The sequence below is a fragment of the Anarrhichthys ocellatus genome, unplaced genomic scaffold (assembly GCF_004355925.1).
Source record: "Anarrhichthys ocellatus isolate YVR2014 unplaced genomic scaffold, GSC_Weel_1.0 scaffold23, whole genome shotgun sequence".
Lineage (NCBI taxonomy): Eukaryota > Metazoa > Chordata > Actinopteri > Perciformes > Anarhichadidae > Anarrhichthys > Anarrhichthys ocellatus.
In genome coordinates this window covers 5,936,926-5,964,642 of record NW_022280053.1, presented here as the reverse complement: position 1 = coordinate 5,964,642, position 27,717 = coordinate 5,936,926, and the positions used below count along the sequence as shown (strand labels likewise).

Sequence of the window (27,717 nt, the reverse complement as noted above, 5' to 3'; positions counted from 1 at the left end):
GAATGTTTTCTTAAGGGAGAAAGAAGGTTTTAATGGTCAACGTGGATCAGTAACGGAGCAAACATTGGTTAACTAATAACAACCATGGCACGGTAACTACATAACCACACATAGAAGACTGATGCCCTACGTATGCATACATGTAACTCCAACCACAGACATGCATTACCTCTGAGGTAGGCTAGGCCGAAGAGATGGTGCTCCACTAGCCCGATGTGGGCAACCACCATATCAAGAACGTCTTTACAAACTGCCTTGATTTCACAGCTCAGCTCCAGCTTTTGGCCATTCAGCAGCACCACACCCACCTTCCGCTGCACTTCCTCCACCTTGCCACGCTTCTTGTGGGCAGAAAAAAAAAAAAGAAGGAAGGATTAGAGGACTGCAAATGAGATACAAAGCAGTTTCTGTGGCAACATCATGGATATGATGGCTTAAAAAGGTGGCATTAAATGTACATCCTCACCATTATTGAAGAGGGAACGGATAAGGCAACACAGGGCTCACTGGCCATCTTCACAAACTCAGGCCCATGGAAGTTCTGTCATTGGTGTCAAGATACAAAGTAATTGTTATTGAGGGAACATATATTTACAGAATGTTAAAAGACCATTTTCACCCTGGACCTTCTTTTCATATACATCCCTTTGCTATTATGACATCCGATTGTTCAATGTGCTGACTTGTCATTGCTGAATTACGATACAAAACCATCTGTGACACACACCCACACACTCACACCCACACACATAACCAAACACAAAGACTCGCACTGCAGGTTCAAGCTTGTTTTTGATAGCTACACTAATTATGAATCATGTGTCGATGATAAACAGTATTTGAGGTTAACTGCGAACATCAGCAGATTTGTTGCCATGTTTACCATTTGTACACATTTTGTTATTTATAGTAGGTGAGATAAATGCAACCGGTTTTTCACTCAGGCAATTTGCATATAGAAAACATTCACTGATAGACAAACAAGCTTCAAGCGATGGATAGTCAGAACTTGAAGTCGGGAGTTCCCATTGTTGAAATGTCTTTTAACTCATTTCAGGAGTTGGCTGTGTCATGTGTGCTTGTTTATATGTGGTCTACAGCTCTATAGTATTTGCACGTAAACTAAATTAATGTTCGGAAAGGAGAATAACTGAAGTGATCCTCAAGGTTGACATAATAAATAATAAACACAGATTATCATTGAAAGCATATCCTGGAGTCTGTTACGCCACAAAGAGCACAAACCTTGGGTTTGCGAAGTGGTACAGAAGAGGCGAAGAGGGGATCTCGAAGATCGAGCATGGAGGCGCGAGGTGGGGCCAGGGGGTCGTCTGTGGGGTACAGGTTGACCCTGGACAGCCTGTTGGCCAGGTGGGCCTGGAGCCGCTGCACCTCCTCCTCCTGTCTCTGGAGGAGCAGCTCTGCTCCAACCAGGCCTTCATCCGCTGCCCCCTCATACAGCCTGCGGGGAGAAGAGAAGAGGAGGGTTGGTGTCGGCGCAGATATTGCCAGAAAGCTGAAACAAGACTGTCGCATAATGTACGATTTTTATTTACTTCTTCTTTTGCTTTCTCCCTAAAATAAATACATGAAAATAGCAACATGATGTCATTCAATGTGTTGACACACACAGAAGGACACCAAATACTAGCTGCTATGGCTTCTTTTAGTGTTTGGGGAAAACAAGTGCTCTGTTCAGTGGGACACAGTGGTCTTTCTGTTAGCGGGCATAGCAACAGCAGGCAGCGGTTTTCCTGTAATGCCAGAGATTAGAGAGCTGGAGATGGCTGACTGTGGATGTCACATTAGATGACCTCACTACAGAAGCATGGGGATAGAGGCTAGTTAGAGGACCGAACGCGACAGCTTCATCATCGCTGGCTTCCCCTGTTCTGTGGAGTGAACAAATGTAAACGTACACAAACACATTTGATTCAAGACATACACAGTCCTATGCAGTGGGGCAGATGGAAAAATTCACATTCATTTTTGCTCTTTTTCATGTAAAGTTCAAACACAGCAATTCAACACTTGAATTTGCTAAATGAAACTGGCTTGCAAATGACTTCATATTGGAGAGGCAGAATGAGGATGAATAGGATAAGAGATGCTGATCACGTCTGTAACATCCACTAAGGGGTAGATTTCCATATGGATCAATTAAAGGGACAGTTCACCCCCCCAAATCAAAAATACATGTTTAGCCTCTTACCTGTAGTGCCATTTATCAATTTAGATAGTTTTGGTGAGTTGCCCTGTTTTGGCCGCAGAGTTGTCTGCCGACTCGACTTGTGGTGTTCAAAGCAGTTACTATAGTTCCTGCATGAAACTGCTCACAACAAAGTGAAATGTCTTGAGTAGCCGAGACGGAACCCCCCGATTGCCACCAGGCATTTCCCACGCTGACCACAGGTAAAAGGAAAAACCTTTTTGATTTTGGGGTGAACTGTCCATTTAACTGGTAGTTGTAAGTTGGCTGCTTAAGGGAGTAAACGCAACACTAATACCTTGTTTGTTATACCTTGTTTGTTAAACTGCCTCCTGTATGGAAATGTGTGCGTTACCTGTGCCTGTGTGTGTTGTGGCTCGTCAGCGACAGGGCATCGTGTTCAGAGGAAAGTGCCAGCTGGGAGCCAAACCTCCTCACGTCGCCTGGTTTCTTAGCTGGAAGAGAAATTGCAGTATAAGCTGTGTACGCATACATGTACAAATATATGTACACAAAAGGAGTACAGGATGTCTGTTGTTCTGGGTTTAAATTGTGTACAAAATACCACCATTGCATGATGGTACTAACATATACTGAGTCAAGTACTGCTCTGTCTCTGAAATATTATAAAACCAAAAGCACATCTGAAACCACATGGTAACATTAGGAAAACTGCCTGTGTACAGTAACTACTATTTTTAATATATACATGTTTATATTTTCTTTAATTATATATATTTTACCTTGTCTGTAGTCTAGATCAGAGGATGTCACCGAGGGGCTTTCACTGGATGAACTGTAATCACTGTGGTACCTCTGTTGGTTGTGAACGGGGTCTGAGGGAAGAGAAAGACCATCAGCTCATCTTTAAAAAAAATAATACAACATGAATCAGGCACCAACATAAGAGGATATCTGCCGGATGATGATATGGATCAAACATAAACTTCATGCACATGGTAGACAACTTAAAAATGGTTATATGGACTTGTTTTCTGTTTGTGACGGATGTTAAATTGAAATTATTTTTCGCAACAAAGAATTTGCATCACTTTTTACAAGACGTAGACAGCAGGTGTACTAACAATTGACGGTTTTCTTTTAACAGAACTCCCTCCAAATCCTACTGAGACTGATGGCAACCCTGAACCAGTAGACTGAGACACACAAAGCAGGCATTCGTCATGCTGTTGGTAAACACTCCTTATGAAAGGCATACGCAACGACACTGAAAAGCATCTTCTGCACAAGTGCATCCATGCATACCTCCTGTCAGCTCACAGAGCTTCTTTTTTTTGTTGAGGGCGTAATCTTTTGTCTTGCTTTACTGGCTGAACCAAAGCAAGTACAGACCAGCTCACCACAATGATTTACTTTTCTCTGAGCAATGCTTGATCAGTGGTAAAGCAGGAAAACACCACAAAAAATGTTAAAAACAGGATCCTAATCTACTGTGTCATGCGTTTCTCTGCCTGTAGAGCAGAGAACTTGAAAGTCCTGCTCTACAGTATCAGCGACTTAGCATGAACGAATGGCATTCCCCTGTTACTGCTCAGGCATTTTAGTTCAGAAGAGTTTCACAGTAAAACATCTCTTTGTGACGATGCGTGCCTTAAATAAACTCCAGAAGTACAAAGCGTTGTGACTCAGAAAAGAAAAGGAGTGGTCAAAATAGAGTTCCATCTTCCGCTGGTTAGTGAGTCATGAGAGAACATCTTCATGAAAGAGGAGAACTGTGTCTTCTACAGCGATTCACCTTCTTAGATTCAACAATTGAAGTCCCAAAACTTAACAATTTGCACCCACATTGCCACATATATACATGCACAGATACCCACATATACGTGCACAGATCGTAAACAATAAGGCATTTGTTGAAGCTCAATTTGAGATAGGCTGTCTGAGTGTCTGTCTGTCTGTTACACTTTCGAGGGTGTAATTTGTACTTTTAAGTAAATAGCCTGTTATAAACACAGCTGCAACACAAGCACCCAGCCTAGCTTATAACATATAGTGCAGGGGTAATTGTATTGCTATCCTATTATGTTGCATATTGAGTGCAAAAGAGCCATAAATGTAACTCCTGTGAGTAACTTCTGGTCAAGCCAAGAGTGTCAGTAAATCATAATTAACCTGAGGGTGAAGAAGCATATGTAGAGAAATCCCAAATAAACATGGGATCAACACTTCATCATGTACCCCAAAAAAACTGCACTGCACCTGAACGCATCGAGAGGAAAGAGAGACGAAGAGCGTCACAGCTAATTAGAGAGATGAACAGAGATAGCTTGACGATGATGTGAATATTGAGCGAGTGAGCGAGGAGGCAGAGCGGTTAGATAAGGGTTAGGAGCTACTCCTCAATGATTGCAAGCATGCATACATAAATTCCCAAAAGGACAATGACAGAAAGTAAAGAAGAGGAGGATGCTCTCTCAGCTCTATCGTGTCTTTCTCTCCATGGAAGGAGTCCTACACATTCTTAACGGGAAGAGCTCCATTTCCTGGGAACAGTTAATGCAACCTGCATTTATCTCCTTACTTCTCTGTACTTCCTTCACCTTATCCTCTCATTTCCTCTCCCACATCCCCGTTCCTCTTTCCCCCTCTCGGTGATTCCTTGCAGAACAGACACTTCAGCGTGGTATGAGTACACAAACAGCTTCTATAGGCTGTGGCCTTTTGGGGCCTTCAAGCTGAGAAGAGACACAAACTCAGACGGGGAGGTTTATTCAAAGTCTGGAGGTCCTGCAGAGAAAGACAGCACTTCCTTTAAAAGCATAGAGTAAAATGGATAATAGCTGACAGAAAGCCTCAAGTTTCCCCTAGCCAAGTTATCATGACTCAGAAGAAAACTGAAATTTCAAGTGCATATAGTGTAGAAAAAAAAAAAAGCCAACCCAATGGAAAGTATGTCTATTCATAACATTTCTGCTCGTGAACCTTGTTTTAGACATTATGCATAATGTGAAGAGGAAATTAGTCAGGCAGTTGATTCAAATAGATCATAAATAAAGCTAATGGTCAAAAGTTTTGTTTTTATAAACACTATACTTTTTCTTGCCGTAACACTTTGTTGTGGTTTGGTTTGCTTTTGCTGAACGCCTCCCCTTCCCCCGAGGCAGACTTGTTCTGTATTGTTGTCCAAGCTGGACCCACTCCGGTCCAAATCCACATGACCTGCCGCCAAGTGCCGGAAAAGTCCAATAATGTTTGGAATTCCCTCATCCGCAACGCATGACTTCAATTACGCCCTCTAGGTCGGTAAGGGACGTTTTCTACCGATATAAACACCTTGGCACCAAAAGGAGGGGGTGAGACATAGGGGACCAGGTATAAACATGCCCATGCACACACACACAGGCATGCACACACACACAATGTTTAGTTATGTTTATGTAATACACATTCAGTTGAACACACACACACACACACACACACACACGGACGGGCAGAGGACCAGTGTGTAACTGGAGGAAACCTGAGAGCACTGACCACTGCTGCGCCATCACTTTCCTGCAGAAAAGAACAGAAAAGAGTAAAAGCAAGAGAAAGGAAAAGGAGGTCTCTGCCAAATAACAGATCCACAAGGCCCTGCAAACGGTTGCGCTCAATTAGGCCCCATTCATACAATAGAGAAATAGCTCTGGGATGGAATACGAAAACATTTTGCCTCAGTCTTCACAGTCGACCTCAGTCAATTTTGATGGGAGTTAACATTCCTTTGCATTGGCATGGTGTCTCACATGAAACCATGATTTAATATCACAGATAATCCTCACACACACCGTGTGAAGCGGGACAATAGATGGGGGCTACTCTGCTCCTCTCTTCACACCGTCATGTGAAATAGAAAATGCCAAGCGCCTCCGATTACAATCAGCAAAGAGCAAAGGGGAGGGAAGGAAAGGAAGGCAGGACTTGCTGAGGCTGAGGCGAAGAATGCTGTTGGTCGGTGGCTCGGTCAGCATTAAAAATAGCTGCCAGAAAAGCAGGGAGGCCGGAGGTTTGGGGGAGCTAGATAGTGGGGAGTACGGGAAACCAGCCGGAGGAGGAGGAGGAGGAGGAGAGAGAAGATGAGGTAGAAGACAGTGGTTTATTATATGAAACCATTCATCCCTCATGCTCCTGCACTACCCCAGATGGCCAGCAGACCCATACAGCCACTTGTGACTGTGCATTAAACTCGCCTGCCGACAGAGACTTTACTAAGAATTCAATAAGCTCCCGAGGGAAACGTAAAGCTCTTGGGGCTGACTGCCCCAAGTGTTAAACAATTGCGTTGTGTGTGTTCGGTCCAAGCATGTGATTTTTTATTTGAGTCTGTAAATACCTTGCAACATATGTGTGCTTATGTCTGCGTTTTTGAAGTCATACGTTTGGGGAAAAAAGAGAGAGAGAAAGGGACTTGGCTATATAGCATGTGTGACAGCTAGCAGCGGGCTAGAATTAAGCTGACCTGTAATTACAATCAGTCATTTGGAAACCTCTGTACCACTGACTCATACGTTCTATCCAAACACTGCTTCACAGCCACCACCAACGATACCCCGCCGGAGCCAGCACCCTGCTCTCCTCCCACATGGTAGCTACAGATGGATGCACAACCCGTAACTAAGTCCGGGTGTCTGTCTGCTCACGTCATCCCCATCGCTGTCCCATTTCCTCCAGCTGATGGCTGTCTCCCTGCAGCCTTTGGCCCAAGCTGCTGTAACCGCGTTTCATTGCGTAATTAATTCATTTTACCACACGGGGTGACATTTCCTATACATCTGAATGACACAGCTGGGACCTTGAATGACTGTTTTATGAAGATTTTATTCTTTGTCTCAAAAGCAGACTGAAGCGGAGAACTTCGGTGAGGTTTTCCCCTTTCTAATTGCGGGCCACATCACACATAACGTCCATGTAGCTTCATTAAATGTTGAAGTCGTGTTCTGACAACGTACCGGCACAAGCTCCAACCCGTCACCAAAATCCCATTATCCTGCAATACGTATGACTTATGCTGATTGTTGACCGTAATCTGTGTCGCAATGAGGAAAAACAAAAAGGCAAAGATGAAAGATCAGAATGAAACCAAAGCTGCAAAAAGGCTGAGTGTTGTTTGTAGATTTTGCATATTAGGTGCGTCAAGATTTAATCTTGACACACCTAACACTAAAAGAAAAACAATGAGGATTATTCTTTTGTTAAAAAGGACAAAAGGAAGTTCATCCACAATATGGCATGTGCACAGGAAGAGTCAGGTTATGCGAGGAAAGAACTAGTTCATACTACGTGTTGTCTGGCAAAATGTGTCGATGGCGGTTCTGAACGGCCACGGTCGAGGGAGGGATGTAAAGATGGTCGTCATAGAGGGGGGGAAAATCAGGGAGACTCGATATTGTTTCAATAGGCGGGAAACAGAACACATTTTCGACAGCTACTCCTGGAAGGCCTCCGTGGTTTGCACTCAGTCTTACCCGTGAAAAAAAGAGTTAGTTCTGTTGATAGACATGTTCAAACCTCGACTAGTTTTTCACCCCCGCACACCTGGCCAGTCACAGCGTGAAGGGGGCGGGAATCTCAGATGGTCGATTTCGGAAAGATACAGAAGTCGTTGGACCAAAAAAGCCCCCCCCACCCCAAATTCAGACGTCGGTTTCCGAAATGTTTGCAAACCATCCGGCAAGCGCATCTGATGAAGCATACTGGCGCCGTAAGAAGCACGTACTACGTAAGCAAAACTATAAACCAGTTTGATTTATATACTTTTCACACAGGATCTTTCAAACATAAACACATTAAACTATACATTCAACCCGGAGGACTGGAATAGAAACCTAAGAGCACATTTATCTCAGTGCTGGGACTGAAAGCTCCTCTTTACTGCACTTTTACATTAAGAAAGTATACTCACCATCCACTGCAAGCCGTAGCACCTGAAGCTTCCGCTGTCTCTCCTTTATCCTGTCGTAGGCGTCGGTGAGGCCCGAGCCCACCATCACGGCCGAGTGGTGATGAGGCTTCTTGCTCTTCAGCCCACCAAACTCAGAGAAGTGAGAATCCCTGGACGTCCACAAGGGCGATTTGCGCCTGCCTATGGAGTGGGTACTTATGGCAGTGCTGCCCCTCCGTGCGTCCTCCAAGGCCCCAAAACGAAGAGCCTCTGGGTCAATGCAAGCCAAGTCCACGGAGGAAGCCCAGTACTTCCTTGCCCGACTAGGGCCCAAGTCCACACCGTGGAAGGGTAAAGATCTCCGGTCCAGTTCCACAGGCCGGCCCTTTTGCTGGGGGTGAAGGGGGTGCAGATAGGGATAGGAGTGCTGGTGTTGAAGTGACGGGGGTCTGGGGTAGAATTCTGTGGGGGATTCAGAGTCAGGTTGATAGTCAGCCGGGGAATACTGTAGGACCGCCCCCTCATCCCCCTTCAACAGCTCCTGGATTGGTAGAGAGCCCATGGAACGGCTGAGGCCTCGATTAAGTGACGTCGGCTCCTGACTCCTGGCTTTGTAGCGCTCCAGAACCCTGGGGGCGGCACTTCTCCCTGAGAACCGGAGAGAACCAACATTTTATTGAAATACGAGCAGAAGCTCACACTGATAAAACTCAAGTGTCGAGGCAGTGTCGGCTCGACATGGAACGATGAGGGTTAAATGGTTTGAGTGCCACAGAATACTTTGTGAATGTTGACAAAGAAGAAAATCACAACTGAATTCACCGTCAGCAGTGTAACAGTTTACAAGCGCTGTTTTGCATAAGCCTGCTTTTGCATAAGCCTGCAGAGTTACAGAAGCCACATGGCTTGTTTGACCTTCTCTCCGTGTTGATGGAATGAAACTGAGCATCATGAAACGTCATGACGTTGCATTTTACTTGGGAGACTTTCGCATAAAACGACTGGCTGCCAAAAAACCCACAGCACTCAACATCAGCAGAAGTTTGCCAGCAGCAGATTAACTACATGTTGGAAAGGCAGCAGGCACGGATTTAGAAACCTGCAGGTCTGTGCTGGAAACAAACGCTGGAACAATTTAGAAACAATTGAACGCAATGAAACCTAGAATGGCACTCGCCATTTGAAGAGCAGAGACAATGGTGCATTCACACACTCCTTGGATAGCTCCATTTCCAGAGTTGTGAAGACGTGTGTGTGTGTGTGTATTTTAAGATTAGGCAATACGCTACAGTAAATGAATAATTGGGTAGGCATACAACATGTTCCCACTCAGTCATAACTAGAGATGTAGTATTATTATACAATACTGTATGTTATGATTGACAACCCTGACATAGTGCTGGTTAGAGGAATGTGATGGATGGTGTGAAATAGTGTGTTGGAACCAGGTGACTTATTACAGGAACTTACTTCCTTCTTAAACTAACCTTACATTCTAACTTCAATGATTTTAATCTGACCCCAATTGAATTTCCCATGGTTATTGGCTGAATTCAATGGCATTTAATTAGAATAAGTAGCAGTAATGGGAAGTTTCTGTTATACAGCACTAGGGGTGGAAATGTAGCAGTGATTGATAGCAAATCAAACTAAGTAATTAGAAAAGTAAACCAACAAAAACACAAGGAATAGCATATAAAGAAAGATGGCGTGCTGCTCTTGACTTTGAGGGGTACCAACTATTTCTGCATATCGTCTGTTCTGTTCAGTAGCTGAGTCGAGCATACGGCGCCACAATAATGATCAATTTCTGGCACAGCCGTCCAGCCCGTCTATCACCGTGTCTTTCTTAAAACTGAATAATGAATGTTGCTGTCTTTGACTGTCCATCAATTCTAAGTTTGCCTTTCCAGACAAGCTGAACATAAACTGCTGCCAGTGACAGTTCTTGTTTTAAAGGAGAAAGGAGAGAAACAGAAGGCAAACATGTGCATCAGCAGCAGCAAAAACAAGAGGCAGAGATGCAGAAATGAGCTGCACAGAAGGAGACGTTAAGTCCTGTAAAAACCCTGCATGCGGTGGTTTAATCTACAAAGCATATGCTTGATCTTAATGGGGAACGACATCAAAGACGGACAGGCTGTCTTCCAGGAAGTCAGGGAAGCACACAAGGCTGAGCAAAAAAACCAAAACAGGATGTCTTATATCTCAATGAAGTCAATTGTTACCACCAGTTTTTCAGCAAATACTAGTACAGCAATAGCAATGATGTGAAGACATTGACTATCCCAAATATAAAAGAGACAATGACTGAATTCCCCTGGCAGCCAGTTGAACTTGGAACTGCTGGCATACGGGCGGAGAGCTGCTCCTTGAGAAGAAAGGCTCTTAAGAACGGAGTAATACTCTTTGCATGTACTTTCCCTAGGGCTGGCTGGTGCTCTACCAGGGAAACAAAGCGCTGATACAAACAGCAGACCCGCAGCTTCACTGGTGACTCCAAAATATGCTTCTGTAATCGATGCCATGCCGTGCTTACATAATCGGGATGGCTTCCATGTTTGTGCTGCGCTCCCCTTTCCATGGCCTGGACAAATGCCGGACTTCTCTCAGAAACCACTGGGAAGACTTGCTCATATTTTCCTGAATTAAATCCGATTCGAGGTTGCAGCGTTGTTGTTCCCCGTCCACTTTCGATTCTTTTCCACAAAGTGAGGGTGCGAGTGATGAACAGCATGGCAACCGGAGACGGCATTTTACATCCAATTCTCTCCACATAAAAGTACACTTGCAAACGACGTCCAACACATAAACAGTATCCTCGACTACACTCAGTCAGAACCTCAGTTTATCATGAGAAGGAAGGAACATAAATGCTCTCTTGACCCAATTATACATACTATTCTCATCATCTCAACGATCTAATGCAGCATCTGGTGTCCTTGATGCAGACTTTGTCAACTGAAGAATACGCAGAACTTAGATAAACAAAAACAAGACGTGTTTTTGAAGACTAATGTAAACCAGACCCTTTTATCATGAAGCACTGGCATCCAAGAAATCTGAATCACTGCGTAAATAAAGAACTCTTTCTACACCACAGAAATGTTCCATGGACAACACACCGAGTACATACAACTCTGTGTTCAATGTATGTGTGTGTGTGTGGGAGTGTGTGTGTGTGTGTAAGTGCAGCTCATCTTACCCGAGGGCAAGCCCTTGCCCCTCAGCCTCTCCCGAATCTCCTTACTCCGCTCCGGAAGAGACTCTCTGTCAGTCAGCAGACCGTCCAGCTGAGAGAAAGATGGTGACGAGTGGAAGTAAGAGAGAAAGAAAAACAAAGAGCAAGTGTGAAGAAGAAAAGCAGAGCAAGGAGGGGGGGGGGGAACAGAAGTTAGAGGGTCATTCCCTCTGAGTCATCCATCCTGAAATCATGTTCTATCAGCACAAGCCCCATTATCTCTTAACTTTCACTTTACTAGGATACAGCTTAAAGTGTGAGCCAATAAAAACAGTCGGGAAAGTTGTATTTGACCCACATCAAATAAAAAACTGCTTACCTGGGACAGGCTGCCCAGTACCAACCGGACCAGTTTTCTGATATAGGAGAAGGGAGGGTCACAGCTGGAGTTTCTTATGTGTTTGCTGCTGATGTCCAGCACCGTGCGCAGCGACATTCGACTCACTGTAACATCATCACACATGTTGAGGAGCAGGCTGTTTAGGTGTTCCCCCAACTTCATAGGCTGCACAGCAAACAGAAGGAAGGCTGTTAACACACAGACGGGGGGGCAGTATGCCCGATAAAGTGACGAGCTGTACTTGTGTCCCTGAATCTGATATCTGTGTTATCGTGTTGACATCCATTATGTCCAGATAAGGAAGCAAACCGTGCCAACATGGCACAAGCCCATCACCTACTTTAAAAGTCCATCTACTCCAGGCTGTTTTAGATTAAAACGCCTAAGCTGTGCTCACTCAAAGTGACGTTAAATACAAAAACGTGGTAGAAGTTGCTATTTTAGTGTCAGTGCATACTTAGCAGAGTTTGTGCCGATTTTAAATCAGTATCACCAAGATATAATACTTTTTTTAACTGTCAGATTTTTACTCTGAAATACTAAATACTACATTAGTTTTATTTGTAGAGTGTTTTGAATCAATACATGTCAATGCAAACAATTCAATAAGATTATCTGTATTCTCCTCACAATGATGCCATTTTTGTGTACATTATGTAAAGAAAGCAACAGGTACAGAGATTATACTGGAAGTGGGTGTTGGGCCATTAAGTGTCTATTATGACATGCATCAGAAACAATCACATGCTTCATTTGGCCCAATGTTTGTTTACAAACTTCACAGCTGCCATTAGCACTACTACAGCACCTCCTTCACGGAATGCAGCCTGAGCCTCCTGGTGAGGCGGATCGGATGGTAAGCTCGAGTGCGAGTCACGTCTCTAACCTGTGGGCCGAGCTTTCTCACAAAATGTGAGCGCTGTGTTTTACACCTGGCTGAGATATGAACGCGCTGTGACCCAGATCATATCCAGAAGTCTTGGCAGATGCGAACACATTCCAGAGTGTATTTACGGCTCGCACCTTTCCACACGAGGTATTCAGATACGGATCTCATTCTGAAAGGTTCAACTAACAAATATAATGTCGGCTTTCAGTGGGGTTATGAGAAATGATTGAACTGTTGATCTGACATTGAATTAACAGTACCAAGAATTATTAGAATTTGTATTTTGTGACACACGAGATTCCCGCATGGGCACCGTCAACAATTTTTGAGTAACTTTGTGGAAAAATGGCCGGAGCAGAAGATACTTTTAAGATTTGTTTAAGATTTTAAGATATATTTTTACCTTACTTTGGTTGTGGCTGTTCCAGAAATCAACAATCTCAACTCTTAATGTTTTTGCCAAGTGTGCTAGTTAAACGACTGATGTCACATGAGCATGAATGTCATCACTTTTTTGTTTTATTACTTAATGCTAATGTGCTAGCATCTTGTTCCCTAGTGTCTGTCCGGCTGGTTCAGCACTGTTTGACAAATGATTGAAGTTGAATTAAATGAGCCTTGATTAACAAGTGTAAACATGGTCCTATACTATTTCCATTTGGAAGCATGTATCCTTGTTAATGACTCACCTGACTTTGGGGGATCTCGTAGTCTGCTCCCCAGAACAGGGTCATCCCCAGAGAGTACATGTGCATCTGTGAAGAAAATATCATAGAAGTTTCATAAACAGATTTTCTACTTCCTTTAATCTTGGTCTCTCAAGAAAACAAACGTTTAACGAAAACAAGAGCGTAAAGCAATAGTGCGAACAAAGAAAGATTAGGAATATAGAGGTTTTGATTCAGTCAGATTATACTAAGCACTGAACATTATTAATGCAAGTCTGCCTGTGTGGAAGATAGACTCAAGCTGGAGTGTAACAAAAGCTGAATTCATTCTTATTTTGGAAAGGGAAAAGACAGGGGCTTTCAGCCGAAATCAAAAACATTTTTCCATTTTCCTCTCCTTATTACTCTTCACTCAGCTCGGGAGAGAAATGACTTCCCCTGAATGTTGGGCTTGGTAGAGGAAAGAATAATTCAGGGATTGCCAAAGAATGCAACACAGCCATGAAGGTCTTTCAGGAAGAGAGCTCGAGAGCAAACTTAAAGACACAGTCTCACTCTCAAAACAAATGTGGAAATTAAAAAGCCACCCATTAAAAAGCAACACCACAAATGTTGAATGTTGATAAAGTGAAAAGGAAACTCATGGGGCTTGCAGCTGACTTCTATTCACCCCCACAGTCTCCGATAATGAGAGAAGCAGATTAGATTTTCAACACTGAAATAACTCCGCTGGGGAGACGGGACCAGGATGGAAAACTAACTCAGCAGAAATGTGTGTTGAGGTCTGCGGGGCCGTGCCAGAGACGGGAATCCGGTCATGCAAGATCTCAGCTCTACCAGAGAGGAAGAGTCGGATAAAGGGGGGAGTGGGGTTCTGTGTGTGTGTAAAAGAAGTCGTGCATTGTGGGACATATGGTCGATTACGACTTCAGGTTCTGAATTTTACGAGTTGTTGCGTTACTCAAGTGTTGTTGTGACAGGGCAGTTAGGTTTTTAATAAGAGCACATCCTTGCCTGATCAAACTCACGTCAGCGACGCATTAGAGGTTGTAGACTAAACAATTCATATGGATGTCACCCGATGGGCTGTGTAAATATTTATACCTTCTCTATGTCAGAGACGGAAGTCAACGAGGCCCCTCCCAGGACCTCTGGGGCCGTGAAGGCTCTCAAATCCTGCTGGGTGACATACTCGTCCGTGAATGAGATGTTGCCGGAGGGCATGAGCAGGAGGGACCAGGGCGAGATGATGAAGCCCATGGCTGAAGGGTCTGGAGAGGGGAACAGACAATTCAGCCACTTAAGATGCATTCAGGAACAAAAACAAACAACAGTTTTAGGACTTCAAATATTTAAATACCCAGCCATTGTGTGTCTCTCTCTCACACTCTCTCACACACACACACACACACACACACACACACCTCGTATTTAAAGCCGGAATGCAGCAACTGTAGACGCATCCAACCACAGTGGATGTTTCTCGCTACGTTTTCGGCGTTCATGGAAACTCAAGATGATTGAAGTAAACAAAAACACATGTTGATTTCTTAAGTCTGTGAGAAAATAACTGTTGAGGCAGAGAAGCAGAAAAGGAATGGCTACACAGCATAATTCTCTTTTCCTACTGAAGCCGCAGCCTGCGCCATGGTTAGAGAAGGTTTTAAAAATACACAAAGGAATGTTTGAGCAGCGCTGCAAAATTCTTTTCTTTCGACTCCGAGAGAAGCGAGAGAGACGAACAGAGGAACTGGATTTGAGGCACCCAAATATCTGCTTTCAAATGCTGGAATTCACTAAGTAAATAGAGGTTTCCTGTTTAAAACTTGTGTGACCATTTGAAGAGCTTACTCAAAAAGTAGACTGGGTTACTAGGTGGATCCAACACAAAGCGCTTTTTTTGCTCCGGAGAAGCAATAATAGAGCTGAAGCATGAAGTGCATGGCTCAGTTCTGGGCTCATTTTGTTTCTTGATGGAAGAACGCACTAATCAAAAGATTGAATAAACCGCAGATAGAAGCAGAAAGGATGGAAGCTGACTGTTCTAATAGAAACTAAAAAATTCAAAAACATGACTTGGTATTGCAGCATTTTATCCCTTAACAATGTTGCCTGTCTGTCTGATAAGCTGCTATCTGAGCTATTAGGGGCAGAGGATAACTCTGAACAATTATACTAAGAGGCTGTCCTCTAAAAAGGTACTGTACGGTGAAGCGTACCATGCATTCAATGCCACAGCAGACATGCCATTATATCCGAGATATTCTACAGGCAAAAGCACGAGGAGCTACTCCTGTAACAAATCAAGAAACATTCACACATTTCCTGTTCAAATAAATCATTCTTATACAAACACAAGGAACTAATCCCTACTGTTTACATACAGGGGAAAAAAATGTTTTAGTGTTTGATAATGTGAGTGTATTCACAATGTCTGAAGCCTGTCTGAAGTCATGTCACGGTTTGCCAAGTCAATTAAACGTTGGCCCACTTCATGCATTAGGAAACCGCCTGATGTTCACTTTAACTGCAGAAACAAACTACATCTAAAAGTACGGCATTCACCGCAAACACCAGCATATCTGAGAAATAATCAAACACATTTAAGTTGAAGCGGTTGCCGTTATTAATCCCCCTCCTGTGGTTAACATACTTCTTTACATAGCGCAGTGACTCTATAATAGCTGGTTCCAACATCTGCTCTTCAAATGTTTTGCTTCACTCAGCAAGCTAAAACTGTACACGTGAGAGAGGCCACGATTTACCCAGCATAGCTACACAACTGCACTCTGTTGGTAAAGTAAAAGAAGGATGCCTTAACAATCGCAATCTCTGCAGCACAATGCCATCTAAATAGTATTGTTAAGATAATCCACACGTATCCAGCCTCGCATTCTGTCCTTAACTTTATCTCAGAAGCTTTGATAACTGCAGAGGATTTGCGAAAACAATCTCTTGCTGTAAATGTGACCTCGGCATAAGAGGCATATTTTACGCTGATGAGATGGAACTCCTACAATGTGCCGGGATTGTCTGCAAGGAAAAGTGGAGGTCAAGCTGCTTCATGCACACTGCTACATCTTGATTACTGCTTTGTGGAAATTCACGGACCAATGCTAAACACTTCAGATGATTTATTGCCAACACAGTCAGGTGCATTGGAATTTCGTATGAGACGAGGTACCACCCAAACTTTTTTTAGCAACAAAAGAGGACACCGCAGTGTTGCTGAATGACGTCTTCCCCACTGTCCCCAGAGCTAAACCTCCTTTACCCACCCGCTGCTGGAGTTTACTTTAGCTACAAAGACACTCCTGAATCTGGCAGCCTTATCTCTCTCTTTGGCTTCAAGGACAATCACAACACTTTTAAGCACAAGTGACTCACGGAAACGATTGCGACACAAGAAACTAAACTGCACAGTAAACCAGTATCAACACAGTCATGCTGACAACGAAATGCACTGATTGAATGTTGTGATTTGATTGATAGCAATTTTTAATTATGGAGCCTGAGTGGGACTGAAATCTATAATTTACTTTTGATTCATGCAGTGATGTGATGGATGGCAATCACTCCCATCAATTTGTTAATACAAAATAGCACCTGCAATTCATGGGATCTGAACACCAGAAGATTTTTAGCCCATTTATTTAAAAAAAATAAAAAAGGTAGTGTCGACAGATTTAGAGAGTAGGCTGTTCAATAAAAGAACAGAAAGGACGTGAGAAAACACGCAAGACGAATGATTGTGAACTCTGTTTTGTGTACAATAGATCCTAGAGAAACATCTGTGCACACTTGATTCCACGTATTCATACCTTTGTGGAAGAGTTCTTGGAGGCTCTCAGCGCTCTGGCTGAGCACTGCCCAGACCTCCTCCTCCTGGAGCGGACCTCCTCGAACCTCCAGGGCTTCTGCCAGAGACACATGCATCTTCCCTGTGTGAGAGGAGAAAGAGGACAGCTGACTTATATCAGAACAATGATCATACACAGACAATAAGCTTTAAACCATAAGGGCTATCATGCTTTCTCTATATGATAGGAGCCTCTGCACATCACATCTCAAATATAACTCAGGTTTTTAATTCAGTTGAGACTTTTAATACTTACATGAGTCTGATCCTGAAAGGATCCGCTCCCTACTTGCCCAGACTGGCCCGACAGTGTAAGATTAAAGCGTAGCACATTATTCATATCGCTACAATAACTCGAAGCATTGAAGCACCTAACATCAACATTCTTCTCCCTCTCATGTCCTTGGGCAAACTCCCGCGTCTTATAAACGTACGCCGTCTTATCGTCCTCTGCAACCGAGGACGTAACGCAAGCACATGATGCATGCATGCAATGACATGCACGCAGCTTTTTGTTTAGAATATGCAAATATTTCATCACACAACAGCTACAGGACTTCCCATGGATTCAGATTGCACGCAAGCCACAACACGTCGTACCTACAGGAGAAACTTTGATCTCATGCGACCCACAGACGGTCTGTCTTCCATGACTCGTTTGAAAGTGAGACAGAGATTGTGCAATAAAGAATAATGTGGATACTATGAATTAAAAATAGAATTCTGGGCAATGCAAAGTTTTCACAGAGGACAACTAAACAAGAATGAATATATACAGAATTGTATAAGCTTATAAGTAACTAGTATAATAAGTAACTGTGCCACTTCCCTTGAGAAGAAGGTTAACATGCTTTAACCTCTTCACGAGAGAGCTGTGTTTTCTGAATAAGACGACTCAAACTCAGACTGATTGAGCTAATATAGAGATTAACGATCATATGTAGTGTCGACTATAATCTACAATCTGTTGAGCGCAAAAAAAGGTTTTATTCACCCTTTGTTGTGGTTTCACGGCCATAACCAGATTCTGCCGACGCAGCTTACGTCCTAAATGTCTTAATACTTAACCACAAAATGTGACACTGACAGACAGTCACGGTACAATATAACAGAAAACAAATCCATAATATTTAACTTGGACACATTTTCTGATGTTTTCAACTTGTTGAATGTCTATTTTTCACTTGTTTCCCACAAATTAGAGCAAACCCACACTGAACACAGCACAGGCTATATTAAGACTAGCTAGACAACAGCTTTCAAAAACAGATTTTATAGATCACAACACAAAAACACAGCAGATGAAAACACACGACATGAGGCATAATTCCTACGCAAGATCAACCATACATAACACATGTTTGGGATGGTTACCAAAGTACAACACCATATTTCATCAACGTTCATTTTCTATAGTCCCAAACAACAACAACAACACATTTTTCTAAAGTATTGCCAGAACGCAAAGTGCGGCAGATGGCATTTGGCTGCTAACTGCACTTTACCTGTGGGCTAGGACTACACCTGTCGCCTCCACAGACCATGTTTTTGATATTTTACAGAAGTTAAAAACTTGATATCCGATCGATCTAATAGCTGCTGAGATATTTCAATCCGCACTGAAGTGGTGGACTGACCGACAGAGATGAACATTGCTAGCTTGGCTCAAAAGGGCCAAGTTGATTAGGAGCCAAATTTGAGCATATCACTCATCCATAAACTCTGAACATAAAACTGGGTCAGCAGCCTCATTAGTGTTGGGGCTTCACATCTGACAGCAATATGCCGGAACAACGTCCTTTCTGTGTATCCCAGTTGGGAGAGGAGAGTTAATGAGTAAGCATGTCGCAGGCCTGAATGTTTAGAAATGCAGGAATGCAGGTTAACCCTTCTAGTCAATGGGAGGCGTGAAGTCTGAGGCGCGCTGGGTTACTACCCATCTTGCTCATTACCCATGAGAATGGGGAGAGCGGGCGCTGTGAAGACCGATTGTTTCGCAGCCCTTGTTATTTCAACAGAGACCTACAGTGGAATGTGTTTTATCCGCGCTGCTGAGGCTGCTGCGCAGGCCAGCTCCTCTCGCATTGGACTACGGTCCTGCTCGTTTATTGAGGGGGGGGCTTAGGAGGCAGCGGCCAAAAACAGCGAGAGCAGACAGCCCTCACCACTTCAGCGCGCCTCATTCTTTTTTCAGACAGTGGGGATGTTTGTTCGCAGGTATTCCCACACTAAAGCTAGAGAGAAAACCTCTAAACAAGGCTTAGTCTGCTACTGCTGCTGCTGTTAAGTGTTTGAAAGGCTTGGCCACAGTCACAAGGATTTTTTTTTTTAAAGAAAATAATCCTGGAAACGTGATAGTGCTCTTTGCTCCACACTTAGGTGAAGCTTTTCCTTTCCTCCCACCTTCCTGTCTGTGACACGGCTACAACCCACGAAATGGATTTGAAAACTATCCCCTGAAAAATTGCAGTTGAGCGGAGTAACCCGTACCAAAGAAAAAGGTACAAATAATTTCATCCCTCTATATTTGCCAGGAACAAAAAAAGATCATAAACAATATGCACGTCTTTCTCTTTAAAACTCTTCTTTGATCCTAAATCTTCAGGTGCTTCACTCTCGAGGCAACGGCCCATAAAAACGCAACGTTCCACTTCTGTTTCCAAAAGCATAACTCGTAACATAAGATACGAGAAGGAATTTGTTCATATCCTCCAAACATCAGAACTGTGGTTTCAGCTGGCAAACACATTTGGAACAGAAGCCAACGAGAAGAGGTCATCTTCGCCAGCATTGAGGTGAAAATCGTCCTGAAGTCATTCATACCAGGAAAATTCAACAACAAACTCTGAGTGAACCTCTTATTCCCAGAATCATACTGCATTATGCAGCCTGCGAGCACACCATTCAAATTCAAAACATACACCGGGTCTGGGAACACCTGGAACACAATATCTTCTGAACCGATGATGTAAGGACCGATGTTTTCAAAATGCGTACGGCAAACCAAAACCAGATGCTATCTGCTATCAAAGTGATAAACTGAAGGCATATAAAGTTGATGTTCGGTTTATGTATTCTTCCTTACTGCAAGACTGTAAAAGGAGGAGAGAGGTTGTGGTTGCACAAGTGTCTTCTGAAGAAAACTGTAGTGTGAATTAAACAGAAGCAGTGACTCACCTAAATAAAAGGGGAGAACCGGATGGTTTATTTTTATTAATCATAACCCTCTTACAATTTAGTCAATAAGCCGACATGCTTCCCCAGATTATTTTACAAACTGATGGACACCGTGGCCATTACAGCCCTGAACCCGGTACCTTCCAGTTACGGACTGGTTTCCCCTAACTAACCAATAAGCCACCCTGGATGTTGGCGTTTGGTTTTTCAGCTCAGCTCAGCTCAGCCAGGGTCAGGAGCAGTCAGAGAGAAAGCCATGACTATTCCATGATCATCAGCCCAGCTCTGGGCCTATACGGCCCTCGCATCTCATTTTGGTCTCGACCTCATCCGCTCCATTTCCGTTAATCACAGGGTTGCTATGAGTACCGTGACATGCAGAGCATGGTTTTGCAAAACCTCACTCCACACCCCCCCTCATCCAACACAGACACACACACAGACACACACACACACACACAGACTATTTTTCCCCATTTTTTTCCTATGATGATGCTCACACCATCTCCATCATAACCACTTAAGATGGGCTCTTGCTCCCCACCTTCCTCTTTAGGCTTTAATGGCACATTCTTCATGACCTTTGGCTTTCAGCTAACTTTACTACTTTTCTATGGTAATGAAGGGGGAGGGGTACAAACTGCCTTCCTACAGCCCCCATAAAACCTTCAGTCTGCACTATAATCATGCCTCTTTGTTAAACTTAGACACGTTGACCCCTTATTGTTAAAATGACTCAAATAATTGCTGGTGGCGGTTAGCTAGCCAGACACCCTGGTATTTATGTCCCTCCCAAACCTAAAATACACTCACTGGTGTGGTCAGAGATGCCCAATGTCCGCCATCAGGAAGGGCAGCATTGTTGTGACATTAACACAAAATGTAGCAAAATGTATCAGCTCGAGTCATACTAAAGACCAACAAACAGACTGTAAACTAGCATTACAGAAGCCAGCTAACCGCATTACCGAGCTTTATTAGATACAAGAAGCATCGGCGTTTGAGCCTCGCAACAACTGACTCGGCTCGTCGTTTGTCCCGTGGACATATTAACGTCACGTCAAAGTTAACGAACTTTTTGGTACACCACGTTTTAAGTGCTTAAACTTACCGGTCGAGTAGAGCTACAAAAATCACTTGAAAGTGGAAGTGTTCGTACTCCAACGAGGCTATGAGTGCGCACACAAACGGGAGCAGAGGCCATCCCATCCACAAAGCAACATCTTGGATAGTAGTTTACTAAGCGGCGGCGAGGCAGGCGAGCAACAGGTCTCCACCGCGCATTCAGCTATAAAAATCCACTACAATGGCACTTTTTTGTTATCCGAGCCGCCGCTGTACAAAAAAAATATACAAAGTATCTTCTTTAAAAATTGCTCAGAAGTCGTGTTGGATGGACACAGCGCAGCATTGAGCTCCCTTCAAGTCTCCATAACTGCTGAGGAGCGCAATAACTCCTCCTTTAGCGCAGCTAGCGTGGGCTGACTCGGAGTAACGAGACACCTTACTGCGGCTGCTGATTGGCTCTCTGCTAAGGGGACTGTCATTTAACTGTTTCTATAGAAACAACACACACAACTGGGAGTAAAATGTGCAGAGGGGTTGGATCCAGGTTTGCTAAATGATTTATATTTAGTTGTCCAACTTTTGTTTTGACAACAAACCCCAACACATTTGCGCATATAAACTAAAATCTGTTAAATGCATTATCGCAAATACAGAACAATAGGTCAAAGAGGGAACTGAGGTGCAGGTGTGGGTGTATATGTGTTTCTCTGGGTGTATTTTACTTTGAAATAATACACCAATGAGACTAATATGAATACAAACGATGAAAATCATTCCCTATATTCCGAGCAGTAAATACTCATTGATCAGTTTGTGTGTCATGTGATGTTTCCTTCACCCCCTGGGATCAAACAAGCTGACACTTTGCAAACTCACAAAAAATCAAGCTTGGCCCATATCTCAGTATTTCCCACAACATCAAAGATGTTTGAGCGTCATCTAAGCAGTCAGGAAGCAATTCACTGTTGAGTACTTCCTTCCTAGTGCACTTCAAAGCTGACTCATTTACGCTCTGCCTTGTGCCATCTAGTGGCTTTTAGTCATCATCACATGCTGCCTTCTATAAATGGTGACTGTGTTGAAAGTGTTATTATGGTTCTCTGTTCAATCTAAATCTGTTTCTTGATTGCATTGAGGACATGTTAGTAACTTACTTTATCTTATTGCATCAGTTCAAGATGATGCAACAAAGCAACTCGCATAGGTGTACTGTGCTGTGGCTTTAATCAGAGACTGTGCTCATCATTTGGTCTGATCTCAGAGAGTACACCAAAAATACTAATCCTTCAGAGTCAGATTGATCCCGAAAATCAACTTAATCTCTCTTTGATCATTTTGTAGAATACTGTAGAAAGTTTGGGCAGTTCCAAAATATATCGGTATGTCCCCAACCAAGCCATAACACCCTCAAACACATCAGAAGTTTACAGTATATGTATCCCTCTGTCCACACATTAAAACTGCACATTTAGCATTTTATTTCGAGTGTCTAGCCCTTTTGTCCTCATGTGAGGCAGATTATTTTTGACTCACTTAATGTAACCTAAGCAAACAAGATTTGTTTTCGCACTATAATGAAGCATATGGATTATCCCGCCATGGACCCTGATGTACAGGTGTGCTATATGGCCCCAGCACTGTGCCACAGTAACCCATTCTTCATTGTAAATTTACATTTGCATCGCCGGGAACTTAACATGTCAGCCCATCTCATCTAATGAACAAGTTGCGACTGTTAACCATCACCATGTTGTTTTTGACTTTCATCAAATGGGATTGGCTAAAATCATTTTTGCTTCGTAACATCATAACTATCAAGACAGGCGAAAAGTCTCAACTAATGTACCAAAACCCAGGCATTTAGTTATCCTCTCTGGTGTGGAATGAACATTCCTACAAGAGACCTTAAATAACTTTGGCTTTAGGCAAGACTTTTTAGAGATGTGCAGTACGGACAGTGATAGTGTGTGACTGGCATTCCACTGCACTATTAATACAGAGTGAATGGTAAAAATGTAGTGAATGTTCTTTCCTCGATAACAGGACTGGAATGGAATGACAAGGCTTTTGTTTTTTTTAAACCTCCTCCTCATCTCCAGGTCATGGCATTTCCAAGGAAAGGAGGAGAAGAATAAATTGAGTAATTGAGTAATTTTAGGTCTTAACCCTGGTATGTGAGCTGAACTGATTTTCACCAGGGAATACTTGGGGAACCTGTGCCATAGTGCATGTGGTGATTTACTATGAAAGTGTCTAATGTTTGAGGTACTGGCTTATTTCTTTCACTTCTGGCCAGCTTTGCAACTTATTAGTGTCCAATAAACTGCTATCAAAGAGATCTGTATCATTTTACTCAACAGCTTCTAATCTCTGTTCATTACCGGAAGCAATGAGGCCACGGTCTGGATAAGGGATGTCTCATATAAGGGCACCCGAGGGGTTCTGAATGTGGGATTTCTTCTTCCTTCTATTTCGGTCAGTTCTGTCCTTAATACCTCCTCATCAGTGCTGGTCTGAACCTCGAGGGCGATTTGCATTGCCTTGAAAGAGGGGCTTTACTTATTCTGACAGTCTTTGAAATGTGGGGCAACTGGTAGATTGAAGGCATGTGGTTTGCTGACTGGAGAGTTTTGCCTTTGGGTCCAGCTGGAGAGCATTAAAAACTTTCCTGGAGCTTTTGATATTAGTTCCATGGTCTTCGTAGAGTTAAAATAAAAGCTTGCCACATCTGGCAACTAAGTGTCAGAGAGCCATCAGAGATGATTTGTAATAATGTGTGTAGCTCTGGTTGTCATGCATGGAAAGGTTTTTTCCTCACTTGTATCCCAAATCAGTCTAGCCTAGAACTAAAAGCTCATTTTGATGTATTGTATCTTATTCAATCAGGCTTCTGCAGACATCCTCCCACACTGATGAGTCAGTGTTGCTGAATTTAACTCAGAGGCATGTTAGGTGAGCAGACTTTACTGGTCACTGTTTAATCAGTTGTTCAAGTGGCTTATCTTACTGGAGAATGAGTCCACAGGGTATTGGAACAAGGCAGGAACCGAACTGAAAGTTAAACTATCTTCAAAGCCACCAGAGACACCTTTAAAGCTGCTACTTGGAACTTAAATTTTGTCTTGATTTTGGCAGTCCTTGTGGACAAAAGTGGTCGTGTTTGTGAGCACCAAAGTCCCTTTCGAAAACTTCTCTTTTCACCGCAGAAGGGTCTGACAGTCTGCACAGAGCAGTCCTGTTCCTGGTTCTTCCGTGCCTCCCTTCCCTCCAGCAAAACGAGCAATACAGGGTCTTCAGCAGCGTGGTGTCGGTGTTGGCTCCTATCGGATACCAGAAGAGCAGTGAGGCGAAGCTCTGCTCCTGGCCGGAGGAGGAGACGCTTATGCCAGGCGAAGAGCTCTCGACACTCCTCGACTGCAGGTTGAAGGTGGCAGTGAAGACGATTCTGGGTCTGTCTGCGGTGGGCTGGTTGCTGCCGGAGGCCCCACTGGAGTTTGAGCTGAAGGAGTTGGCAGTGAACAATGATTTTGTCTGATTTACTATATAGAAAAAGCCAATCTTCTTGATGATGGTCTCGTTTACTTATGTAGGTCATATAGAGGCATCAGCATTAAATTGAGACTAAATTGTACACTTAAAGCGACACTTTTTTAAGTGTCGTTGGCTGCTGCGCCCATCCACAGCAGTACATTGCTTTGCTCCTGTGTTGGTACTCCTGTCTGTTTCTTCAAAGTGGGCGTGTGTGACCGCCGTCTACTGTAGGAAATACACTGACTGTGAATAAGTACTATCCCCATTGATCAACTTAGTCTGGCTGTGATAGCTCTGTGGTTCTGGCAAACATAGTCTTATTGTGCAACAACAAACTGGTTTCTTCAAGTTATTTCCCTCTTGATATTGGGCTAGGTGTGGATCCTTGCTTCTAACCATCAGCTTGAAGAAGAGACAGGTGCACACAGTCTCATGATGGATTTTAGATGCATCATGCTCTAAGTCACATTCATCTCATTTGTGTTTGGGCATGAACCTGGAAAATCTTCAGACTTTTAATCAAGATTATGCATTGCAACCAACCTCGCTGACGAGCTGGCATTCTTGACACTCATTCACTGGGTAAAAAATGTTAGAAAAACAAGTTATTTAAGCAAAGTTGTTACAGCAATGGTGCTAGACTCAAACACAGACAGACTGCAGCCTGAGGAGCATATAAGCTTGAATTTCATAGAAGACATATTTCAATTACCTCTCAAGGCTGTAGAGGTCAATAATGTGATGAGTTTTATTAATCTTCTTATTAAACTGAGGTCAGAACATATCTCATAGTCGGTGGCCAGACAACCTTATAGCCTGAGTTTAGCATTTTAATTCCACCTCAATTTGAGCCCTCTTCAGGCTAATATCTTCCATGTTTAATCAGTGTATTGTTATAGTATCCACCTGTACAGACCAACAAAGTCAGCATCATTTAGCGAGGTAAACACCCAGATATTTTTTCCAGGAAGTCGTGGGGGATGAAAACACAGCTGAAACATTTGTCAGGTTCCTCTTCTTGAAGTGGCCAAAACTCTGTCAACACAGCTTTAAAACTGAGATTGCAGCTTTAAAAATCTATTTCGAAATGATTTTTTACATCCAGGTGGACACCACGGCTTTGTTGACCCATGCAGATGTGACCCGAGGCTCATTGGCATTAGCATGCTGCTGCTAATCTGGACACAATTACAGATAGGAGGAATGATTTGATTACTTATCTTCTGAGCACTTCAGCCATTTGTTTATAAAAATATAAAATGATGAAGAGGAATCATAGCAATGTGCCAGGAGGTAATGGGAAATATAATAAGAAATAAATACATATCATAAGACATAAGGTTCAGAAAGACTACCAACATTAATAATACTTTTGTTTTGAATTGCAGACACAATACAAACAAATAGCACGTCTCTAAATAGCAATAACAGTTCTATAGATGTTAAAAACTAAATACAACAAAATAAGAAATCAAAGACATGACATTCAAAAGCAAATATGTGCAGAAGTATAGTTTTAGAAGTTTTTATGTTCATTTTGTGGTGCTTCTTGCTGTATGCATAGACTTTCCCTGAAATTAAATGTGCTATAATAATGTGCCTTGCATTTCTTTCACCATTAAATCCACAAAAAGTACAATCATCAATATATATTTCTTGTTTTCCGTATTCATTACTATATATTCTTTTTTTGCTGAGAAGCATTGACACTGTTGACTGAGCCTGGTACAGGACGGGATCATCACAGAGAGATGCTCCTGCACGCCCCCTCCCTCCCACCCGGAGACATCAGCCTCCATGTAATCTCTTCCTCTCTCGCCCTCTCTCTGTGCTCGGGCTTTGACGTCAGACGTGCTCCTGCTCGGTTGCTATGGCAACAAATTTCCCTATACCCCCCCCCACCCCCCTTTCCTCTTCCCTCCCTCTCTCGTTGGTCCACAATGGTACAGCCAGCATCTTGCAGCACAATGGTTGCAAGGTGGTGAGCCGAGGGTGAGTGATTCAGCACCAGCGAACTTCTGCTTTTTTTTCCTTTTCCTCATCGTCTTTTTGTCAGCCTTCAGCAATGATCACCGCAATGTTTCTCGTCGGGATGTTTTGAAAAAGGACCGTCACCGGACTGGGATCGTCATCAGCTGGCACGGAATGGTAAGGCCGGGTGGGTTCGTTTATTAACGTGCGATGCGATGCTTGCAGCCCGGCTGCCTGGAAGGTGGAGTGATGATGAATATTGATCTGAAGGGAAGGTTAATGAAGTCCACTCGCGATGCCTCGGTGGGAAAAAAAAAAAATAATAAATAAAAAATAAAAAATCAAGCCCAACTTGACGTATTCAACACAGCGGATGTTGTTTTGTAACAACTAGTAGCACTGTGCGGGTATTTCATTATGGCGTTAGTCTTGACCTGACAAAATGTTGTCCATCCGCTCTCCATCTCCATCCTTACAGGCATCCTTCAATAGCACAGAGCTTAACGCATCACTTAATAGGCTGATAAATAGGCTACTTCTCTTTCTTATTTAACATTCTGACTTTAGTATATATATATATATACTACATGCACCATTTCTGTGAGCCATCTCTACATATTCTGACTAATCTTATGGGGCGAATAACAACTTGTGTGAGGCTCGTTTTGCATGCATTTTTGATTAGAAATGCAGGGGTGGTGCAAATGGATGATGCTCTTCAAAACACAAGGCTTACATGAGCCTCATACTGTAGGCCTACATGCAGAGTTTGTCCCTCCTCCCCCTCACATGTCAGCTGCGCACCTTGTGCATTATGCAGACCACCCGCTACTTCACCAGGGATGTGGGACCAGCCTCAGAGCCATCAGAAGTGCTAAAAAAG

General features: G+C 43.2%; 2 protein-coding genes across 12 annotated transcripts in view; one reads left to right on the top strand and one right to left on the bottom strand.

The window, feature by feature from the left end:
- ptpn13 (protein tyrosine phosphatase non-receptor type 13) overlaps positions 1 to 21,732 on the bottom strand; it is a 39,520-nt gene extending 17,788 nt beyond the window's left edge. For 3 of the 4 annotated variants that reach the window (XM_031860298.1, XM_031860301.1, XM_031860302.1), the window contains exons 1-12: positions 21,376 to 21,731; positions 17,050 to 17,169; positions 14,333 to 14,499; positions 13,250 to 13,315; positions 11,651 to 11,836; positions 11,296 to 11,383; positions 8,112 to 8,738; positions 2,953 to 3,045; positions 2,565 to 2,664; positions 1,246 to 1,462; positions 467 to 541; positions 170 to 341 (exon numbers count right to left, since the gene is read on the bottom strand). In XM_031860298.1, the coding sequence (XP_031716158.1) occupies positions 170 to 341; positions 467 to 541; positions 1,246 to 1,462; positions 2,565 to 2,664; positions 2,953 to 3,045; positions 8,112 to 8,738; positions 11,296 to 11,383; positions 11,651 to 11,836; positions 13,250 to 13,315; positions 14,333 to 14,499; positions 17,050 to 17,164 (1,906 nt within the window). In that variant the 5' untranslated portion in view covers positions 17,165 to 17,169; positions 21,376 to 21,731. Of the gene's footprint in view, positions 1 to 169; positions 342 to 466; positions 542 to 1,245; positions 1,463 to 2,564; positions 2,665 to 2,952; positions 3,046 to 8,111; positions 8,739 to 11,295; positions 11,384 to 11,650; positions 11,837 to 13,249; positions 13,316 to 14,332; positions 14,500 to 17,049; positions 17,170 to 21,375 lie in introns of all 4 variants that reach the window. The other variant, XM_031860300.1, reaches the window with a different exon arrangement.
- Positions 21,733 to 26,773: 5,041 nt separating this feature from the next.
- Positions 26,774 to 27,717, top strand: part of mapk10 (mitogen-activated protein kinase 10) — a 32,227-nt gene continuing 31,283 nt past the window's right edge. For all 8 annotated transcript variants that reach the window (XM_031859908.1, XM_031859901.1, XM_031859900.1 and 5 more), the window contains exon 1: positions 26,774 to 27,011. In XM_031859908.1, coding sequence (XP_031715768.1) covers positions 27,009 to 27,011 — 3 coding nt within the window. In that variant the 5' untranslated portion in view covers positions 26,774 to 27,008. The remainder of the gene's footprint in view (positions 27,012 to 27,717) is intronic.